This window comes from Notamacropus eugenii, chromosome 7 (assembly GCF_028372415.1).
Source record: "Notamacropus eugenii isolate mMacEug1 chromosome 7, mMacEug1.pri_v2, whole genome shotgun sequence".
Lineage (NCBI taxonomy): Eukaryota > Metazoa > Chordata > Mammalia > Diprotodontia > Macropodidae > Notamacropus > Notamacropus eugenii.
Window position 1 is genome coordinate 154,445,048 of NC_092878.1, and position 23,629 is coordinate 154,468,676.

The 23,629-nt window shown below is 36.5% G+C and overlaps 1 protein-coding gene across 4 annotated transcripts in view; it reads right to left on the reverse strand.

The window, feature by feature from the left end:
- Positions 1-21,471: 21,471 nt before the first annotated feature.
- Positions 21,472-23,629, reverse strand: part of SLC4A4 (solute carrier family 4 member 4) — a 387,105-nt gene continuing 384,947 nt past the window's right edge. For all 4 annotated transcript variants that reach the window (XM_072624425.1, XM_072624427.1, XM_072624426.1 and 1 more), the window contains exons 25-26: positions 22,929-23,008; positions 21,472-22,066 (exon numbers count right to left, since the gene is read on the reverse strand). In XM_072624425.1, the coding sequence (XP_072480526.1) occupies positions 22,965-23,008 (44 nt within the window). In that variant the 3' untranslated portion in view covers positions 21,472-22,066; positions 22,929-22,964. The remainder of the gene's footprint in view (positions 22,067-22,928; positions 23,009-23,629) is intronic.

Below are 23,629 nucleotides of genomic sequence, written 5' to 3' on the forward strand. Positions count from 1 at the left end.
TCCAGAGTACCAAGGGAATTAATGAAAAGAAATGCTAGGGAGGGTGGCTAGACATACCAGATCTCAAATTGTATTATAAAGCAGCAATCATCAAAACCACTTGGTTCTGACTAAGAAACAGAGAGGTAGACCAGTGGAATAAATAAGATACTCAAGACACAGTAGTCGATGAATATTGCAATCTACTGTTTGATAAACCCAAGGACCTAGCTCCTGGGTTTAAGAACTCATTGTTTGACAAAAACTGCTGGGAAAACTGGCTAACAGTGTGGTGGAAACTGGATGTAGACCAATATCTGACATACACAAAAATAAAGTCCAAATGGGTACACAATCTTGGTTTAAAGACTGATACTGAATTGCTTGCCTTCTCAGTGGAGATAGGTGGAGAGGGAGGAAGGGAGAGAAGTTGGAGTTCAAAGTATTAGGAACGAGTGTTGAGAAATGTTTTTGCATATGACTGGGAAATAAGAAATACAGGTAATGGGATATAGAAATCTATCTTGCCCTTCAAGAAAAGAGAGAAGATGGGGATAAGGGGAGGGAGGGGTGTGATAGAAGGGAGGGCATATTGAGGGAAGGGGTTATCAGAATGCAAGACGTTATGGGGTGGGGGAGGGGACAGATGGGGAGAAAATTTGGAACTCAAAAGTTTGTGTAAATGAATGTTGAAAGCTAAAAATTAATAAATAAACACTTAAAATTTGAAAAAAGATTGATACTATAAACAAATTAGGGGAGCAAGGGAAAGTGTGCTTTCTCAGATTTGGGAAGAATGGATAAATGTATGACCAAATAAGAAATAGAGAACATCATGAAGTGCAAAATGGATAATTTTGATTACGTTAAATTGGAAAGTTTTTGCACAAACAAACCCAATGCAACCAAGATTAGGAGGGAAGCAGCAAACTGGGAAAGGATTTTTGCAATTAGTATCTGTGATAAAGGCCTCGTTTCTAAGATATATAGAGAACTGAGTCAAATGTACAAGAATACAAATCATTCCCCAAATGATAAAAGGTCAAAGGATATGAACAGGCAGTTTTCAGAGGAAGAATTTAAAGCTATCTATAGTCATATGAAAAAATACTGTAAATCACTATTGATTCGAGAGATGCAAATCAAAACAACTCTGAGGTACCACATCACACCTATCAGATTGGATAACATGACAAAACAGGACGATGATAAATGTTGGAGAAGATGGGGGAGAGTTGGAACACTAATCCATTGTTGGTGGAGCTGTGAGCTGATTCAACCATTCTGGAGAACAATTTGGAACTATGTCCAAAGGGCTACAAAAATGTGCATACCCAATATTGCTTCTAGGACTATATTCCAAAGAAATCATAAAAATTGGAAAGGGTCCCACATGTACCAAAATATTTATGGCAGCTATCTTTGTGGTGACCAAGAACTGGAAATTGAGGGAATGTCCATCAATTGGAGAATGGCTGAACAAGTTGTGGTATATGAATGTAATGGAATACTATTGTGCTATAAGAAATGATAATCAGGAAGACTTCATCCTGGAAAGGCTTACATGAACTGATGCTGAGTGAAAGAAGAACCAGGAGATCATGGTACACAGTAACAGCCTTGATATGTGAGGAATTTTTCTGGTAGAATTAGCCATTCACATCAACGCAAGGACCTAAAACATTCCCAAAGGACTTTCAAGGCATAATGCCATCCACATCCAGAGAAAGAACTATGGAATTGGAACACAGAATGAAGCAGAATATTTTCTCTTGTGCTATATTTTGCTTTGTTTGGGTTTTTCTCCTGGTTTCTCTCATTCATTTTAATTCTTCTATGCAACATGACTAATGTGAAAATGTGTTTAATAAGAATGTATTGTAGAACCCTTATAAAATTTCATGCTGTCTTGGGGAGGGATGGGGAGAAAAATCTAAGACTTATGGAAGTGATTATAGAAAACTGAAAACAAATAAATTAATAATAAAAAAATTTAAAGGTGGCATCACCTGTCTTTTGCCACTGCTCTTTTCCTCCCACTAGGTATGGCCTATTCTAGAGTCATTGTTTTCCATTCCACCTCTTTTGAGTGGTGGATCAAAGCATCTGAATAATGAAATGACCACCACAGCAAAACCCTCTCCCCACTAGCAAGTCAAACAACTATTTTAAACTCACATTGTGTAGTATGAAGGGGGAAAGGTCTGGATTTATTCATTCTTTACCCTGATTTGTAAAGTTCACAAAATATAACAATTAATAATACTGTCTCTCATACAGTTTGGGAACCTCCAGCCAAGGACAATTACTTCTCCCCGTGACAGTGCAGATTCAAGTCCACATTATTTGTCCCCTCTTCTCACTTATATAGCCCTTTCCCAGCTACTGTCCCTTTCTCTCTGGCTCCTTTTCAAAATAATGAAACAAACAGATCAGAGGTAGCTACCAGCAATCAAACTTCATCTAAGCTAGCATTAGTAGCCATTAAATCAAAATGTTGTTGTTGTGTTCGTCCTTCATTGCCGAAGAAGATCGTGCTGTCAGGGAAATGATGACATGACTTGCATTTGACTTTGTTTTGAGTGAAGGAAGGCTGTGCAAGGTCACTAACCTCACTTTTCCTCTGGAGCCGTCTGGATCCAGTGACCAGATATGGAAAACAAAATGTAAACCAATTTTAAAGAACAGTCAAGCTTTAGATTTAATCTAATCCCTCCAGGACAGGTTGAAGGAGGAAAGGAGGAACAGGCAAAATCCTGATGATTTTAGCCAGGTCTCTCAAAAGGATCATTCAAAAGTGATCAGTCCATTGTAGGTACTCTTAGATAGTAGGTACTCTATCCAATTGTCAATAATGAGAAGAGGAGGCAGCTGCCACCTCTAATACATCCCTCCAAGTCCTCTGTCTCTTGTCACAGATTCCATTCCATCTCTCTTACTCAAACCTTAACTCCAAAATAGAATTGAAGGCTTACACCACTGCAAAGGAATTCTGTCCAGACTTCCATAACTTTTCTTCCTTCTTGTAGTACAGCAGATTTTAGTCCTCAAGAGTGAGAGGAAAGCAACCTATCTCTTTAAGAATCATAGTCCTTCTTCCTTCTATAAACCATAACAAGCCGAGAATCTTCATTCCACAATATGGATTTCTCCTTTTCAGAGAGAAGTGTACATTCTTCATAATCTTTATTCCTTACAGCTCATTTAACCATTCCCCAATCACTGAGTACAAAATATATTTCCAACTGTTTGCTACCAAAAAATAATGTTACTATGAGTATTTGGGGACAGCTATGACATTTCTTGCTGTAAATAACATCCTTGAAATAAAAAACCAATAGTAGGGTATAAAACCAATAGTCAAAGGGTATGAATAATTCTGGAACCTTTTTTGTATAATTTTAAGTTGATTTGCAAAATGATCTATGCCATTCACAATTCTACCAGCAACAAATCAGCATGCCTATTTTTCTATATCCATTCCAAAACTGAATTTTTACATCCTTTTTCCATCTTTTCTAATTTGGTAGAGATAAGGTGAAATCCTGGAAATTTTAAAAATAATCTCAGACCTGGATTACTCCCACTGTCCACCTGCTATGCTTACACTCATGTGCAGCTTAAGATAGTTTTAAAAACAAACAAACAAAAAACTCTGTTCCATAATGACTGAATCTACTACAAATTTATTCAACCTAATCTAAACTGGGTATTCACTACGTCAAGGGAATTCTTTGAATTTTAATTGATTATCCATATTCATTGTTCCAAAATTTCTCATCTGAAACCTCCAACTACTTTACTTTCTCATACCCTTCTTAATCGAGGTATTTCCCTCGGATTTTAGCTCACACTTTGATGATGTTTGTTAAGGACTCCCTCTTCTCTCCTCTTCATCTAATACTATCTTTTGTCTTATTACAACCCCTTGATATCACTCTTTTGCTCCAGACTCCATAAGAGAGATGGCTCCTCTCTCCTAGACCAACTACTCTGTATGCACCCTTGTTTCTATCCTCTCTGATGTTCTCCAGAAGATTGCCCCATTTTTCTCTCTCTCTAATCTTCAGTCATTCACTTTCTACCAGTTCTTTCCTTGTTGCCTATAGACATCCTCAAGTCTCTCCCATCCCCATTATGGTAGTAGTCATCTCCTAGAAAGATGGGAGGGAATGCATCAGGGCTGCATAAACAGCAGCTCGTCCTGTCAAGAAGAGACTCTTCTGAGTTGGTTGATCATCCATTTCATGTCCATTAACTGTAGCTACAGCCCAAGGGTCTGGTTTTGGTCATTTTCACTTTTCTCCCTACAGTCTCTTTTGATGATTCTATCAGTTCACATGGATTGAATGATCATTTCTGTGCAGATGAATCTAAGCTTTAAAATCTTAGTCTCTCTCCTGAGCTCCAGTCCTTCATCTCCAATTGCCAAGTGGACGTTTTATATTGCACGTTCCAGAGGCATCTCAAACTCAAAAGGTCCAGAAGAGAATACACAATCTTCATTCAAAACTCACCTCTCTTCCAATGTTACCTATTCCTGTTGAGGGCAGTACAATCCCTCTAGTTACCCAGAATCACAACTTGGTATCATGCTTGATTCCTCACACTTATTCATGTCTCCTACTCGTTCATTTGACAAATGAGTAGACAGACAGGGAGGCAGTCAACAAGAAGTCTGAGGAGTCCAAAGGCTCCCCAAACAGAAGTATAACATAGGAAAGTATGTTAAGAGGATGGAACTTTACTGCTGATGACTCATTTTAGGTTTTTATTGGATGAGTTATCATTCTTAGTGTCATAGCATTCTCAGAAAATATTGATATTAAAAATATGGCATTATTTTCAAGGAGAAGCTTACATGAATAGCATGACAGAGAAAATTGGGTATGGCACAAGCATGTTTGAGGGGTTCCACCAGACCTGAAGGAAAAAAGAATGGAATCTAACTGGGGCCAGTTTTGTCTTTCCAGAAGTCACTTGGGGAAGAGACCAAGGCCAATGAAAAGTATGTAATCCACAACAGAAAGAGGCTAAGACAGCTTTCAGGTTCAGCCCTTGGGGCTGTCATCAAATGGAAATAAGGAATAAGTCAATATGATGATAAAAGGGGGATATAAGGACAAAAGATTAAAACTACCAAAGATCTAGGAATAAGCTCAATTGAAAACCTTGACTATAAGTAAAAAAAAATCAACAGTAAAGATATTAATAACAGAAGGGAAGGTGGTTTTCAGGACTTCTTAAGTATCTGTGAATAAATATTACAAGAAAAGGCACAGGGAATAAATCAATATATAATAAGACAGAGGACCCTGTGGAGTCCCAAAAGGTCATAAGAAAGCAGCAGGATGTTCCAAAATGGCTTAAGAGAGAAATAAGAATAGGGAAGACAGATTTGGGGCTTCCTTGCCCAACTGAAATAATTGGAAGAATGGAAAATTAGAATCTCTGGTGGCAAGTTTCACCAAAGAATTAAAATAGAGAATAACTGATTGGGAATGTAAGTACACAGAAATAAAGGACTATCTGGAAGAAGAGAAGATGAAGAATCAATAACATTTTAAAAAAACATAATCCTCATACAAGAAAAACATATTGATCTTGAAGACAGGGAGACAACTTAAGGATCATAGATCTTCCAAAAGAATATATAAAAAATAAACAATAACTGACAAATACAATAATATAATAAAATTATAACTAACAAATTAATAAAATAATAACTAATAAAAACTGAAAACACAATGCAAAAAGTAACACAAGAAAACTTCCTAGAATTTCTGAACATAGAAAACAAAATGTCAATCAGAAGTATCCACACATACCTCTAGAAAGGAGGTAAACATAGGATGGCAGCAAAGAACTAAAAATTCTAGAAGGTAGGTGCCCATTGATTGTTGTATGGATAAACAATTTTGGGAACATGGATGTAATAAAATATTACTGTGCTTTAAAAAATGAAAAAAATATGATAACTATAGAGAAGTATGGAAATATCTATATGAACTGATTCAGAGTTAGACATGGGGAGCCAAGAAAATAATAGACGGAATGATTCCCAGAATGTAAATGGAAACCACCACAAAACAATCAAAAGTGAATTGAAAATTACCAAGAATGAGCACAACTCAAAAGAAGACATAAGAAAAGACATCCTCATTTTTTTCAAATACTGGGATACTGGGAGAAATTCTTGTGATGAAAAAAGTCAGAAGATATTAATAAAAATTATTTTCAAAGTACTGTGTAATTTCCCAAATACATTCTAGTCCTTTCTTTTCCTCCTGTTCCATTTTGAGTCCAGTTCTTTGTCCATTTTCAGTGCCTGTTCAATAACCACGTATTCTTTTATTTCTGCAAACATTGACTTAGTCAAATTTACATAAACTCTGCACTGCTTTGATAAATTAAATACATAATATTTTATGCAATCTATTATTTTAAATGTATTTCTTTGATCTATCTGTCTTCATTTTCAGTGATAAAAGAAATGCTGATGATTCTTATGGATTTCTTTTTAGCTTTTACTTTGAGGAAACTATAATCTTCGTTGAATTTTTGGTGAATTCCTTCGAGTTTTCTAATTAAACTATCATGATGTTCCAAAAAGAGATAATTTTCTCAAAGATAATTCCATTAACTTATTTTTATTGTTTCATGGCTATACATAGTATTTCTATCAAGTAATAATGGTGACGGTGGGCTTCCTTGCTTCACCGATGATCTTCCTGGGAAAACGTCCAGAACATGTCTGGTATAAATAAGTGCAGCTTTTGGTTTTAGATAATATATTTGATCATAAGAAGGAGAAGCACTACTTCTTTCCTAATCTTTTCAGGGTTTTGGTGAACTATAAATCATTTAAATATAAATCATTGTGAAACACAAACCACAAAACCTTGAAATATAAATGAATATGTAATACAAATATAAATGAGCCCTTTAGCAAGGGCTTTTCAGCCTGTATTGATATGATTCTGTGATTTTTATTGCTTTTGCCCTGGCTGCCCCCTATGCTTGGAATACTCAGCCCCCTCACCTCTGCCTCTTGGTTTCCCTGGCTATTATCAAATTCAGCTCAAATCTCATCTTTTCTAAAGGGTCTTTCTCATTCTCTCTTGCTACAAGAGTAGCAACCTTGCTACAAGTATACAACCCTACAAACCAGGGTAGTCAAAGGAAATAATATATGTAAAGTGCTTTCCTAATCTTGAAACAGTCTATACCTTATTTTTATATTATACCTAACACTAGTCATGGAGCTTTGCACATAGTAAGTGCTTAATACATATTTGTTTAAATAAATTGCTGAATTTCCCACTAGATAGTGAATACCTTAAGGGCAGAGCTCATGGTCATACAATTCCTATGTTGCCTTACAGGACCTGGAACCGTGCTGACTGTATAACACATACTCTACACATTCCTTTGGTCCGTTAATTTATAACCACCATCTGACTTCCTCACTACAGTCATCAGCTACAAAAGATCTCAATCTTCCATTAAAGGAAAAGAAAGCTTACTGGGTTTGAAATTAAGACATTTAGAAGAAGTTCAAGGGTTGGCTTTTTCATTTACTAACTAACCTTGGGCAAAATTAGTGAACTGTTCTGAGTTTCTGGGTCCTTATCTGGAAAATGGGCCTTCATATCACATAGTTTTATTTTGAGAATTCAGCGAAATTATCTATATTAAAGTACTTTGGGGAGGGGCAGCAAGATTATGCAGTGGATACAGCACCAGCCCTAGAGTCAGGAAGACATGAGTTCAAATCCAGATCTCAGACATTAGCTGCGTATAACTCTGGATGAGTCATTTTAATCCTGTTTGTATCATTTTCCCCATCTGTAAAATGAGCCAGAGAAGAAAACAGCAAATCACTTCAGTATCTATGCCAACCCAAAGAGGGTCAGGAAGAGTCAGACACGGATGGACAACAAGACTTTGAGGAACATAAAACACTATTATGCAAATTATTGCTGTTTTCATGATTACTTTTGACTTTCTAAAAACTTAACTTATCTCGAAACTTTCAAAAAGAAGGTAAAAATTTAACTTCATGGAATGAGCTATGAGCATGCTTGGAGATGGATTCTTGGGAGAGATGAACAGGCCTGCCACTTAACGATGTGTCAGTAAAATGCTTCGGGCTACTCTGTTCGAGGTGTTACTGGGACATGTGTCAAAAGACATTAATAATAAACAGCCTATATACACTAGCAGATTGTGTTCTGTAAGACTCCAATACGGTGTATTTATAAATATGAGCCCAATTCTCTATTTCCTGGGTTGATTTCTAACATGCAATAAATCAGGGAATATTGAAGTTGAAAGGGATGTTAGAGATAGCTATGTCCAACCTCTTAGTTTCAGATGAAGAAACTTTGACCAAGAGAGGTAAAATATCCATTCTACAGTCATCCAGGGAGTAAGCAGCTGAGACACACGTGGTTCCCAGGACAATTCCCAGGACAACTCCCTTTCAGAAGTTTTTACAGCAGACAACTTGTCTCTCCTTGCACCTGTAGAAGGCTAATGGAACTAGGAATTCCTAAGATCTTTATCTACGTAGTAGATGTCAAGCCCATCATGACAGGGAAGCGGCCACCAAACAGCCTAATCCAAATGCTTTCCTTTAAAAATAGTCGCTATGTTCTGCACGATTTCACACGGATGGATATTATATTGCTTGCCTCCTCAGTGGGTGGGAGAAGGAGGGAATTTGGGACGCAAAATTTAAAAAAAAGTGAATGTTAAAAAAAAAAAAGAAAACAATAACATGATGTTTAAAAGATTAAAACGTAAAAATAGTCCTAGTGTTATCTTCATGGTTTACAGTGCGAGTTCCATATCCATATGTGCTACGAACGCTTTGCAGGCTGGGTGGGAGCTGTTCTGCATCCTTCAGGCTGGTACTTGAGGGCGTTTCAGGTAATGCTTGTTTTCTCATTTTCTCATGACATCATCGAGGCTAGCACCAGCAAGTTGAGAGCCCGCTCCAGGCAGCTTATCTGAGCGGCCATTTATTAGGATTTGGGAACTGGGGCCCCTACAAGAGCATTGTCTAAGAGATAATGAGAAACCTGCTTTATGAGATTAGGGGATGCGAGTGCGTGTCTGTTTTAGGCCAGAGAAGCGAAAGCCAGCCTCATGATATCACTGGGAATCAAAAGGCTTATGCTGCTGAACATAAACAGTTTTGTCAAGCTTGCACAGTCTTCTGCCCCTGGATGTTTTACCAGGCCACTTGAAGTCTGTATCCTCCTTGGAAAATGTTGCCATTTTGGTCACTCCCTTATGGTGGGGACACATTGTCTTCAAACCAATGTACACAGTGTCACATATCTAAATGATCCTAGAGCAATACTGTAAATAAATAAATAATCGCATTGATTTTTTTAGATAAATGATAATGGGTGAGGGGAACCATCTGAGGAATTCAAAAGGAGTACAGAAATATAGAACTTAAAAAAAAAAGAAATCATTCCTTTAAATTACATACTGTGGCTATGTTGTCTAGTAGAGATACTCAGGGAACCTGCTTCAATGAATAAATTTATTTCCTTGCTTTAACGAATGAATGCATTCAGTACCAGAAGATGAAGTGCATTTTGAGGTACTGAAAGAGCTTGGCCGATGTGATTGAGGAGCCCCCTACCAGTGATCTCTGAAAGATCATGGAGCAAGGGAAGAACACTACAGAGCTGGAAGAGGACAAACGGCCCATCACCCCCTTTGCCCCCCAAAACGCAGCAAGAGAATGGGCAAACCATGGTCTGGTGAGCTTGAATTTGATTCCTAGTGAAATCATGTTTAAAGAGATGGTTTAAATTGTTGTTCAGTGGTGTTCAACTCTTCATGATCCCATTTTGGCATTTTTCTTGACAATGATCCTGGAGTGATTTGTCATTCCCTACCCTGGCTCATTACACAAATGAGGAAACTGAGACAAATAGGGTGAAGTGACTTGCCCAAGGTCATACAGTTAGTAAGTGTCTAGGGCTGCATTTGAACTTCTGAAGATAAATCTTCCTGACTCTAGGCCCAGCACTCTGTTCATTGTGCCACTTCTCTCCCTCAAAGAGATACTTAGCAAATTTTAAAGAAAATATAGAAAGAAAGAAATCAGGCATCACTAATGACCTCCAAGAAGTGGTCATGTCAGATAATCAATGTAAGTGACTCGAGGGCAGGGGCTGTCATGTATCCCCAACACTGTCTTTGTATCCCCTGAACTTAGCATAGTGCCTGGTGCTTACTAAATGCTTTATCATCTGTCTATCTATCTATCTATCTATCTATCTATCTATCTATCTATCTATCATCTATCTATCTATCTATGTATCTACCTACCTAATCTATCTATCTAGCTATCTACCTACCTATCTAATCTATCTATCTATCTATCTATCTATCTATCTATCTATCTATCTATCTATCTATCTACCTACCTAATCTATCGATCTAGCTATCTACCTACCTATCTAATCTATCTAATCTATCTATCTATCTATCTATCTATCATCTATCTATCTATCTATCATCTATCTATCTATCTATGTATCTACCTACCTAATCTATCTATCTAGCTATCTACCTACCTATCTAATCTATCTAATCTGTCTATCTATCTATCTATCTATCTATCTATCTATCTATCTATCTATCTATCTATCATCTATCTATCTATCTATGTATCTACCTACCTAATCTATCCATCTAGCTATCTACCTACCTATCTAATCTATCTAATCTATCTATCAATCTATCTATCTACCTATCCATCTATCTGTCTTCTATCTCTTTCTTTTCATTGATCCTTTCTCTTCCTTCCTTCTTCCCTTCCTTACTTTTGTCCTCCCTCCCTTCCCTTGTTCTTTTTTTCCTTCCCTTTGTCCTTCTTTCCTTCCTTTCTACCTCTCTTTCTGTCCATTAATCTGTCTATCTACTTACCTCATTTCTGTTTTTGACAAGTTACTAGATTGCTAAATTAGGAGAATACTGTAGACAGAATTCACTTACATTTTGGTGTGACATCTGACAAAGTTATTCTTGCTACTCTAGTGGAAATGATGGAGAGATGGGGGTTAGATAACACCACCATTAGGTGGATTTGGAATTGCTTGAATGGCTAAATCCAAAGAGTATATGAGTGAATGTGAAGACTCTACTATATGCAAATCTATGTCAGTACTCATTCAATGTAAACTTTCTCCAGGAGAATGTACCAGGAATTTGTGCTTGGTCCGGTGCTGGCTGCCTTTTTTTTTTTTGTTAGTGACTGAGTAAAGGCATAGATGGCATGCTCATCATGTCTTCGAATAACATGAAATTGGGAAGGACAATTAGCAAGCTAGGTCAGTGCTCTACAAATCTTTCTGACCATTCTTCTATGCACAAGAAAATTTTGAGCATGTAACCCCAATATGCACATTAATTTTCAAATTATATTATATACATGCCTTGCCATATTAACAGTACCTACACAAAAATAGAAGAATGAGATAAAGATAGTTTGAAAAGAATATTTTATTTGTTAAAGATACAAAGTACCTTTTTCTCTCACAATAAGTTATTATTAATGCTACATTAGCACAAACAATCTGATTATGTTTTGTTATTTTAAAAAAATTGGAGTTTGAAATTTTGTGGCACATATGCGAATGTCAGGTTACTAGTTCAATTTATTTTGATACTATATATTAATGGTCATTGTAATAAATAAAGATATCTCACAAAGATAGATCAATCCAAATGGAATAAATGCATTATTAGGTATGGTTACTGAATCACGATTCTTATTTTTCAATCTTTCTACTCATGCAAGGGTGTTGGTTGAAATTCTGCTGTTTAATTTCCACCTTTTTTACATTAATCAGTTCTTCTAAATCTACTGCAAGGTGTTTTAACAAATGTGTTCAAGGTTTATGATAATATATCTGGGAGATTTTGAAAGTTTAAAAGATTCCATCTTCAAATTTGGTGATGGGGGTGGGGCTTAAGAGTCCAAATTGCAGGGTTTTTGTAGGCAATGAACATTCTTACATCATGTTCAGCAACCCAGAGAGGATAGGGAAAGTATTCAAGAAATGAAGAGGATAGTGTCAAAGGCTACAGAGATGTCAAAAAGGATGAGGCCTGAGAAAAGGTTATTGGATTTGGCAATTAAGAGATCATTAGTGACTTTAGGGAGAGGAGTTTCAGTTGAATGAGTAGTCAAGGGTAAGTACATAAAAGTGAGAAACTGGATGCCTAAAAGCATCCCTCAGAAAAAAGAAGGAATTTCAAAAGAGGAATGGGTTTTGGGGAAAGTATAATGGCATGACATTTGCAAAGTAGATCACAATCCATTCATGTTCCATTGAAAACACAATAAAGGGAGTGGACTCTTACTCTCCTGTCACTACCCTGGAGTGCAGAGCCTGCCCAGTAGTTTTCCTTTACAATGTTACTGTATACCTTGCTCTCCTGCTTCTCACTTCACTCTGCATCAGTTGAAACAAATCTTCCCAGGCTTCTTTGACACTATCCTTTTCATGGTTTCTTATAGAACCATAATATTCCATTACATTCATTTATCATAACTTTTTCAACTCTTTCCCAGCTGATAAGCACTCCCTTTGTTTCTGGTACTTTGCTGATAATAACTAACATTTATATAGCTCTTTAGGATTTGAAGAGTACTTTACAAATATTATCTCATTTTACCCTCATAATAATCCTGGGAAGTAGGTCCTATTATTACTCCCATTTGCAAAGGAGGAAACTGAGTCAGGCAGAGGTTAAGTAATTTGCCTAGGACCACACAGCTGAATGTCTAAGATTGGACTTGAACTTAGATCTTTCCAACTCCAGGTTCAGTATGCTACACATTGCACCATCCATCTGCTCACAAACAACAAAAAATGACAAGAGGTACTATAAATAGTTTCATTCATCAGTGCCTTTCTTAGATCTCAGTGGTATTGCTAGCTCAAAGAGGATGTACAGTTTAGTGCCTTCTTGACCATAGTTCCAATGGTTTTCCAGAATGACTGGACCAATTCATAGCTCCACTAACAATGAGTACATCATTGTACCTGTTTTCCCACAACCCCACCAACGATTGGCATTTTTTTCATTTATCAGTTTTGCCACCCTGATAGGTACCACTGAGTTGTTTTAATTCAAATTTCTCTAATTATTGATGATTAGGAACAATTTTTTCATATGGCAGTTGATAGTTTGGTCTTTTTTGTTTAATTTTTGAAAAGTACCTGTGAATATTCTTGCACTATTTATCTATTGGATAGCGACTATCATTCTCATATATGTGAACACATTTCTTCTGTATCTTAGATATTAGGCCTTTTTCATAGAGACTTGATACACAGATTCCCTCCTCCCCCCAGTTAACTGTTTTCCTTCTAATCTTCCTTGCATTGATTTTACAAAACTTTTCACTTTTATGTGTAACTCTCCTAATACTTTCCATTTTATCTTCAATGACCTTTTCTACCCCTTATTTGGTTAGAATACAGAGTTGTGAGTATTATTTATTAATTTTTTTCTCTAATTTGTTTATATAACCTTTCAGATCTTTGAAATCTTGGTACTGTATAAATTATTCTCATTATAAATCTTATACTTGCCATTTCTTTTTTTATGTTATTCCTGTGGCTAGCATTTTTGTACAGTATTGAATGGTAATGGTGATAATGGGCACCCTTGCTCTACCTCTGGTCTTATTGAAAAGACCTTTTTAGCTTATCCCCATCAAAGAAAATGCTGATTCTTGGTTTTAGGTAAGCATTATTTAACATTTTAGGAAAGCTCCATTATTTATTGAGCTTTCTAGTGTTTACAGGAAAGGGTATTTGTATCTTTTCAGAAGCTTTTTCTGCATCTATTGATATAATCACATGAATTTGTAGGTTTTGTTATTAATATGGTCATTTGTTTTTATAGTCTCCCTAATATTAAACCAGCCCCACATCCCTGGTATAAATCCAGTCCAATCATAGAATAGGATCTTTGTTTATTACATTTAATACAATTATCATTTCTATGATTTGTTCTTGGAATTCTAAAATGCTCATTTGCTTTTCCTCTGTAGGATTACACTCAGTTTTTTCAAGTAAATTATTCTTGGTTGTGTTATAAGTCTAGAGCTTTCTGCCTTTTGGAATACCATATTTTAATTTTTCTGTTTCATAATAGTGGTGGTCGCTAAATAACAATAGCTGATGTTTATACAGTACTTTGCATGTGCTAATCACTGTATTAAGTACTCTCCAGTTATTATCTTATTTAATGCTCACAACAAGCTTGTGACATAGGTGCTTTTATTATCCCCTTTTTACCACTGAGGAAGCTGGGGCAAATAGAGATTAAGTGGCTTGTCCAGTATCACAGTGTTAGTAAATGTCTGGGGTCAAATTTGAACTCAGGTCTTTCTGACTCTAGGCTCAGTGCTCTTGCCACTGCCTCATATGAGATCCTAACTGTGGCTCCTCAGTCTGGAATTCTTTCTGGTTCCTGGCAGTATTTTTTCTTTGCTGTGGAAGCTCGGCATTTTGACTAAAATATTCCTGAGTGTTTTCATTTTTGACTTTTACAGGAAGTAACCACTGAATGCTTTCATTTTCTACATTGCCCTCTGGTTCTAAGAGATCTGGGCAGTTTTCTTTATGATTTATTGATGTGTGTGACTTCCAGGCTTTCTTTTTCTTTTTCTTTTTCATTCAACTCAGTGACTCAGTGGTTTTTGTTATCTCTCCTCAATCTTTTCTGCAGATCTGTTGTTTTTGACATAGCTCACTTTTTCTTCTAAATTTTTTTAGCCTTTTGACTTTGTTTTCATATCTCTTATTGCCTCATGGAGTCATTACCTTCTATTTGGTCAACTTTAATTTGAGGGGAGTTCTTTTCTTGGGCAAGGTTTGTACCTCTTGTTCCAAGCTGTTAAATCTTTTTATATCTTTTTTCTATAGTGCTTATTTCTCTTCCAACTTTTTTGTCCACCACTTCTGTTTGGTCTTTAAAATCATTTTTATCACTTGACTGAATTTCAGCTCTGGACATTTACACTCTTTTTTTCTCCATGCCTGGATTTCCTTTCCTCCTTATCTCCATTTTCTGGGTTCCCTGACTTCCTTCAAGTCCCTGCTGCAATTCTACCTTCTACTTTCTGTCATTTCTGATCTTAATTCTATTGTCTTTCCTTTGTTGATTATTTCCAATTTAAATGGAGAAGTTTTAAATGCTGTGGATAAGTTCATTTACTTTGGTAGTGTACTTTCCAGGGATGTACACATTGACAACAAGGTTAATACATGCATTGCCAGAGCTAGCTCAGTGTTTGAGAGGCTCCGAAGTTTGGGAGAGAAGAGGTATTAGACTGACTACAAAACTGAAGGTCTACAGGGCCATTGTGTTGGCCTCATTGTTGTATGTCTGTGAAACATGGACTGTCTACCAGCGTCATGCCGGGAAACTGAATCGCTTTCATTTGAACTGTCTTCTGAAAATTCTGAGGATCACCTGGAAGGATAAGGTACCAGACACTGAAGTCCTTGCTCAAGATGAACTGCCAAGCATTCAAACTATGCTTCAGAGAGCACAACTCCAATGAGCTGGACACTTCATTTGAATGCAAAATGTACGCTTACCAAAAAGACTGTTTTATGGAGAACTCACATGGGGCAGCCAATCACATGATGGTCAGAAGAAGTGATACAAGGACACTCTCAAGGTCTCTTTCAATATATAACTGTAACATTATAGGATTTGATTGTGCAACATGGGAGACACTGGCACAGAACCGCTCAGCATGCCATGCCCACATCAGAAAGGGTGCTGTGCTCTACGAGCAAAGCAGAATTGAGACAGCACAAAGTAAACATAGCATGTGCAAATTTGAAGTATCCACCCCAAAAATTCATACGGACTATCTGTGGCCAACCTGTGGCAGAGCATTCCAAGCTTGTATTGGTCTGATCAGTCACAGTTGGACACACTAAAACTTCACTTTATCATGATGATGTCATTTTGGTCCTCTTTGAAAACGAAGGACAGCAACCATTTCCAATTTCTTCTGCTGATAGCTTGTCTGCATGTTGTCTCCCTGGACTGTGAGCTTCTTCAGGACAGGGACTATCTTTTGCCTTCCTTGGTAGTCCCAGTGCCTAGAATATAGTAGGGGCTTAATAAATACTTGTTGTCTTAGTTTGACTAAAGGTGTCTTTTTTTTTTCTTTAATTTCAGAGAAGAAATCTTAGTCTCCCTCAGTTTCCTCAATGGTAAAATGGGGATAGTAATAATAATACCTCCCTTGCAGGGTTGTAATGAGGATCAAATGATATTTGTAAAGTGTTTAGCACAATGCCTAGTACGTAGTAGGTATTGCACAAATGCTAGCTATCGTCATCATTATTCAGAACCACACGTTCATGTACAATCCTGCTTTCCTACATTCTACTATACAAATGCCCATTTTATTTGGTGTTAATTAAGTTCTGGACACAACTAAGTCCAACAGTCAAAAAATCAATGGCTTTCAGTTGGAGTTTTGAATGTGGAACACTAAATGAAGAATTGGCATTTATTTTCTGTATGACATTTTCTACTAAACTATTGCCAAAGCTGGCTTTCGCAAGCAAGAGGAATTAAATTGCAGGCAATGCTTCCCACAGTTTATTCAGAGGAAGGGTCCATAAGCTTCACCAGACTACTCAAGGTGTTTATCAGAAAACAAAGGGTAAAACCCCCTTCTGTGTTCTTTTCCACCTCCAATGATCCCTCAATCTCTGGTTGTAACCCAGAGCAGGGATTCTTGACCTTTTTGGTCTCAGGATCACGTTACTCTCTTAAAAATTATTGAAGACTTCTACTCCCACAGACTTATGTTTATATGGGTTTAATGTATTGCACTTCACTATATTAAACTTAAAATGTCTTAGTATTATTATGAAAATAATTTTGAACCCATCGACCCTCTAAAAATGTCTCAGGGACCCTCAGGAATCTCAGACCACATTTTGCGAACTGTTAATTTACAACAGAACGGAAGCTTGCCAGAGGAAGTTAGAAAACTAACTCTCAACATTGTGTGAACAACGACACCAAATAGGGAGAAGGTTCTATACATGTCTCATATGAATCAAGTCCATTGGTTCTCTCCAGTTATTTTTATCTTTGCTTATGGTCAGATGGTTTATTTTTGTTTGTTTCATTTTGTAAAAAGAGTTTTTGTTTTGTTTATATTTGTTTTGTTGGTTTTAGCTTATTTTTTTAAAGTGTTTTTGTCTATGTTAGTTTATTTTTAAAAGTAGACCATACATAGGTCCTAGATCCCAGCAAATTGCATCTTTTTTATTTTTTCTTATTTACAATAACAGAGACCATGACAAGAAAGACATTGGACACCTCTAAATGCATAAAGTTATTTATTTAAGTATACATTTAATTTTGAAAAATATAAATGCTAAAATATCTCATCTTCTTCATCTCTTGATTCCATAAAAGTCACAAATAGAAAGCTTCATAAAACTGTAAAATACTATAATGTTATAGGAATTTCATGTTTTATATTGGAAAAAAATTATCATTAGTATATTGAAATGTTTTCTGCTCTTTTTTTCAATTTGTTCCAGCACGTTGATCTACTTCATTTAAAATAAAAAGAAGCATCATTTCTCCAAAGCTAATAAAGACTTTTAAGAGAATAAAAATAAGAGCATCTGAAAGTGCGTATCGATTCCAAAGTCATGTGTATGGAGATGCATTAGCCAAGAAAATGGCTAGAAAATTGAAAAAAAGTGGCAGGGATTCATTCACCCTTTTCACATTGTAGGTCTGGGACAAAGTTATTTCTGGCTCTGAAAGTTTGACTGGATGACATTAGCCCTGAGTTTGCATCTCTTTGCAATATTTGCCAAGGAAGTAAGTATCAGAAGCTTGCATTTTGATATGCTCCATGGAGCAGAAAGGAATGAGCGGAGAAATAAACCATATCCCAAATTTCTGGTCCAAGCATATTTGGACTGGTTAGCATAGATTGCATAAGTTGTTGTTTTTTCCCCCTAATGTCAAGGCTGAAACAAAATACAATGAATTTCTAGATCTGAAATATCCCAAGGTTCTCCTGATAGTCAAATGCCACAGAAGAGACCACTGAGTGGTTTCCAGTCACCTGGAGCCTCCAGTTTTTCCATTCTTGCTGTCATGAGCTAATGCCAAAAATATACGATAATGCAAGAAAAATTCCAGGCTCCAGCAACAAAGGAATTGAGGTGTGAGAAGAGAAATCCAGAAATCTTTGTCCCATCCCCAAACAATGCCAACCTCTGTACAAGAAAGCAAATATTTATCGTTCTAAACACAGAATTCAGCAGTCAATACATTTCAAGTACTTCAACATGGTTCAAACTCCCTGGAAGACTAGGTTTTTCTGGATATTGATCACAAGCTAACTGCCAATAAAATACTTATTCTCTAAGTGTTGGTGTATTGCATGGACATATGCATGTATATTTGTATATTGTACGCACATGTATAAACATGTATACTCTTCAATATTCAATGCATTGAAGTCAGGCTGTTGGGTTTCCCTCCTCTTCCCTCAACCACAATAAAAAAAAATTTCATTTCTTTCTTCACAAATAAAATGGTATGAGTGTTTGCCCACCCTCTACCTCCTCCAAGTGCTTAAAATGAGAAGGGAGTATGGCAACACAAGTAGAATACCAGGATTTAGAGTGTACTTTACGATGAATCTGATTTTCAAGCAACGAATTTTGCTAAGAAATTAGTACAAAGCCAGATGTGTCAGATGTGACTGCCTTTCTCCCTACAACACAATGATGCATCTATCACAAAAGGCCTTGGCTTATCTACATTTATCTGGCATCTCACTAATAAACACTTATAATCCATTCACTGTCTGGTATTTGCTTCTAGCAACTTGAATCTTCTAGTGCTCACTTATTTACTTCCAATGGTGCTAGATATTGTGAGAATAATTGGGATTCATCATGTAAGCTCACTAAGGCTGTGTCTAACCAACAACATGACAGATCAGCAATTTGCTACATTTACTAAAACAAATTATTCAGTAAAAGCACAAAACAGTCCAGCAGCTCTCCATGTCTAGACATAGCCTCTTTCCTATGAAGTGACCCTTTCTGTGAAAATGATGACTGAAATTTCTTTTAAAGAGTATCAAGATAATGAAAGAATTTGATCTTAAATCTTTTCCCTAGGAAATGAAAATGGAGTATTCTCATTTTATATCATCTACACCAACTTTCTTCTTATTAAAAATCAGTTTTAGTATCTAATTATAGGCATATAGTACAAACAGTCTTTGCCATTAAAGATGCAGAAATGACATGTAAATCTATTTCAATGGCTGGAATTTTGTGTATGCCAATGGTGTCTTTCCATCATTTTTGGAATTCTCTGAAAGATGGATTCTCCTCCAGATGACTAGATTATAGGCTCCAGGAGAGCAGGGACCAAACCTTCTTTAAACTTTGTATTCCTCCCAGGACCTAATCTAACACTCTGGTCACAACATGGTACTTTGTTAAGTTATACTGATGGTCAAAGAAGGCCACATTTTTATAATCCAGATTGCTCCAAAAGCAAGGATCATTAATATATCAAAAATTTCTTATGTATGATTTATTTTAAACATTTAACTGAATATTTCCTTCAACGAGACAGTGGAGAAAGCATTCTCAGATGTTGGGTGGGGGGAAGGGGAATAAGGAACTTAGATAAATATATTTAATTAGTGGTTGTAAAGGTAATAATAATTTTAAGTGTGCAGCCAAAATTCAACATGTGAGGTCTCAGCACCATAAAAAGGTACTTTTTCCATTAATTTTTAAAAATAAAACCATTAGAGGCCATAACTAAATCCATATTTTACACTGGATTCTACTGTTAAAGCAATTTGGTACTAGTAAGGTAGCAATATTTCAGAGTGAGAGCTGTTCTGAAGTGGTCTTTTCATGAGCTGTATTTTTCAAAAGTCATTCCTGTGGGACAGACTTCCTAGTCAGGTTTATGGTATTGGAATGGGTCCCATAATGCAACAGGTTATCACAGAACTAAAGCCAGTGGTTTCCTTCTGGTCCCAGGCCTCTCCTCCCGTTTATTACAGTGTGTATGCATCACAAATATGGTTATATGACTCTTAGATTGGAGACATTTAAAAATGTTATGTCTAATGCACATTCACAATATATAATGCAACCTAATAAAATGAAATGCTTAAAATGCCATGCTAAATTTGGTGACTAAATGCCAAATTTCCAGTATGTTGTGTTAATTTAGAAACATATATACAAAACCCAACTTTAAAAAGATCCCAATCACAAATGATATCCATCTTCCTCCTTGAAAAACAAACCAAAACAGTGTATATGTACAGTGTATGGCAGCTACACCTAGATACTTGCAGATCAGCTCACGTGGGCATGGTAACCAGTATATTCCTATAGATTTCTCATGGGCCTCATGAAATATCACATCAATGATGGTGACAGGTTACTGGGAAATAAAGGACATCTGTCCACATTGGCCAGAGAAAGGCCACTCACTCCAACTCTTGAATAGTTTTGTCAATTATACATCAGACCCATATTTTATGGAAACGGATACGTGAGGCTCAGTAACTCACCCATTCACTTGCCAACATTCTTTCTCTTCCTATCTTTGCATGCAGGTTTGGCTACATGCAGAGTACATCCATGAATATACATAAAAACACAAGCGTTTTTATGTGAAAAAATTCTAAAAAAATACTGCATAGGATATCAACATGAGAATACAATCGCATGTGTGAACTATTACCAGTCAGTACATTATTAATTGCCATTACATTTACTATATTCTAACACCACAAAGTAGTTAACTGCCCCCATCTCCCGTCTCCTTCACAGAACATTTGAAAAAAGAAAAGAAGAAAGAGATGAAAAGAAAAAAAATTAATGCTTTAGAAACAGGGTGCTTATTATCAAATCCAGCCTCATGACTTGTCCTGCAGATTGTGTGCGTGTGTGTCTGTGTACAAAAATCACATTATTTACAATACATTTTTTACAGAAAGCCTGGCAGCTACAGATAAGAGGTAGAACTACTCAAAACTATGTTTCCTGCTGCAGGAAAAAATTCATTTTCTTTACAGTAATTTTTAAAAAAAAGTTTAAAAAATTGACAAACAAAATAAGTTGCGGTTAGGCCCCCATAATTTAAACAACAAAATCTAGGAAGAAAAATATTCTTCAAAAGACTCAACAGATAAGCCCATTAGAGGGTTAAAAAAAAAAAAAAAAAAAAAAAGGTTGCATAGGAAATGGGACTTCCAAAACGTGCTACAATAATGGCCAGAGTGTCTCTGTGCAGGGAGTGAAATTAGTACCTTTAGCTCACCTTCTTTTCAGAAAATTAGGGAAGAGTTCAAGAGCATGGTCTAGTGAAGGTAGCAGCATTTTTTAGGTGTGGGAATTTATGTCAGCAAAGACACTGAACTCATCCCAAGGTCAGTGAGGCTTGGTTCAACTAGTCAGAAGAACAAGCCAGTGAACCAAACTCCCTTATTAAAATTGTCAGTCATCTTGATGCTTTAGGAAAAATCGTTACAAAATCACTAAAAAAAACCATACATTTGCAGCCCCTGCAAAAAGGAAAAGAGTGGTGGTGGTAGTGCTAGTACTAGTGGCATGTGTGTGTGTGTGTGTGTGTGTGTGTATGTGTGTGAATTGGGTAAGGGAAAAAAACTACCAAAAATATAGGAGAGAGAACAGAAAATTCTTCCAGAAAATTCATCTTCTAAAGGTGCACTCTTGTCTCAATTTTCCCTACACAGAATAGAAGCAGAGGGCACTGGGATATTTGGCTAGTCACAAAAAAAAAAAAAAAAAAAAAAAAACTGAAGAAAACATTATCTTCCACACCAAGAAAACAATTCAGTGTTAAGAGACAGACAGGTTACAACGTAGTTTCTGTTCCCTTGCTCCTCCAGAAATAACCATTGTCTTCAGGTTCAAGTTCTATTAGAATTTGAGGCACAACTTTGACTGGAGTCTTAGGAGGGCTAAAAGGAAAAAAGCCAACAATGAGAGAGAAGCAGCTGTAAGTGACTCATGAACTTCTCTACAGGTAAATTGATCGTGCGGGAGACGACAGCATCTGCCATCTCCAATTTTATATCTTTCCCCACTTTTGAATTCCTGCAAAGTAATTATGACTTTCTTGGGGCTGAAGCTGGACTAGATGGTAGTGAACTCAGGGAGAATACTGAAAAGTGAGCTGTTCTCACTGCCAGAGACTAAAGGGAAAAACCCAGCAGAAATATAGCTGCCACTGGAATTCCCCAGTATAGATTCTCACCTTTTGAACTATCTAGAGAGACTGGAAGTGTCCTGAGCTTTGTTAAGTCAAGTCAACAGGCGTTTTTAAAAAAACTTACCACATGCCAGGCACTGGTAATACAAAGACAAGTGGTTTCAAAAAGTTTATTCTCTAATGGGGGAAGAAATCTGAAAGAGGGTAGGGGAAGGTGAAAGTTGATGGAATGATGTCATCCACCAATGAGTGGAGAATTTGCTATCATGAAACTCCAACTCATAGCTTGTTTTTGAGTATGTTCTTTAAATCAATGAATGACAAACCTGCTATCACAAGACTGAACACTGATGAAGGACTGTGAAGTCATGAAACCGGGAGATCCGATTACTTCTAAGAAGCATGATCAGAATCATTATTCTCCCCAGTAGAAGCTGGGCACACACTGGTTCTTGGACAACTTATTATCTAAAGAAGAATTAGAACAGGAAGTTCTGCCCAATAACCTGAACTCTTAACACATTTCTGAGGGCAGACATCTCCTGGCACTGCCAAAGTGGAAAAACAAAACAAAATTTAAAAAAATCCAAAATATTGTACTGCTTTTTTACCTTGGTATCCCAAGAGACTCAAGGAAAGGAATTTTATCAGCATGATGTGTGGCGTTCAAGGAATGTTGGTGATTTTTCTCCTGGAAAGATTAAACAAAATCACAAGTAACAGGTCTTTGGAGGAAAGCATATTATTTTACTGAAAATGAAAATGTTAGCTGCAGAATGAATCTGAAATCTGCCTTCCTACCCTCAAAAGTTGACAGTGGTTCATTTTAGTATCTCACTGATGCCTTCTTCACAAATGGAAAAGGGACAAAGATGAATTTTTGAAATTAAAACTCCCATTTAATTCTCTTAATATAATCTAAATAATAGGATTTGAAAATACAACAATTTACCTTATTACTCTAAAGGGCAGAGTGTGGGGATGAGATCAGTTGTGAAGCCAAATGGCAGGACAAGAAATGTAATGAACAAAGGAAAAACATCCCATGATAATTTCCTAGTCATTCTTCTGCCATATTTTTTTTGTTCTCCCTCTATTTTAGTATACTTATTTTTATAGCAGTAGAAATATTTAGAGAAACTCATTGATCTTTACCAGATAATAAATGAAATATGGACAGATAATAAATTCACTGGCAACCACTACCGAATTTTTGTTTGGCCTCAGCAACCCACAGAAGTGACAAATTTACTAAATGAGACACAAGGCTGCTAAAAATAAGATCCTTTAACATCAGGTTGGGATTTTCAAT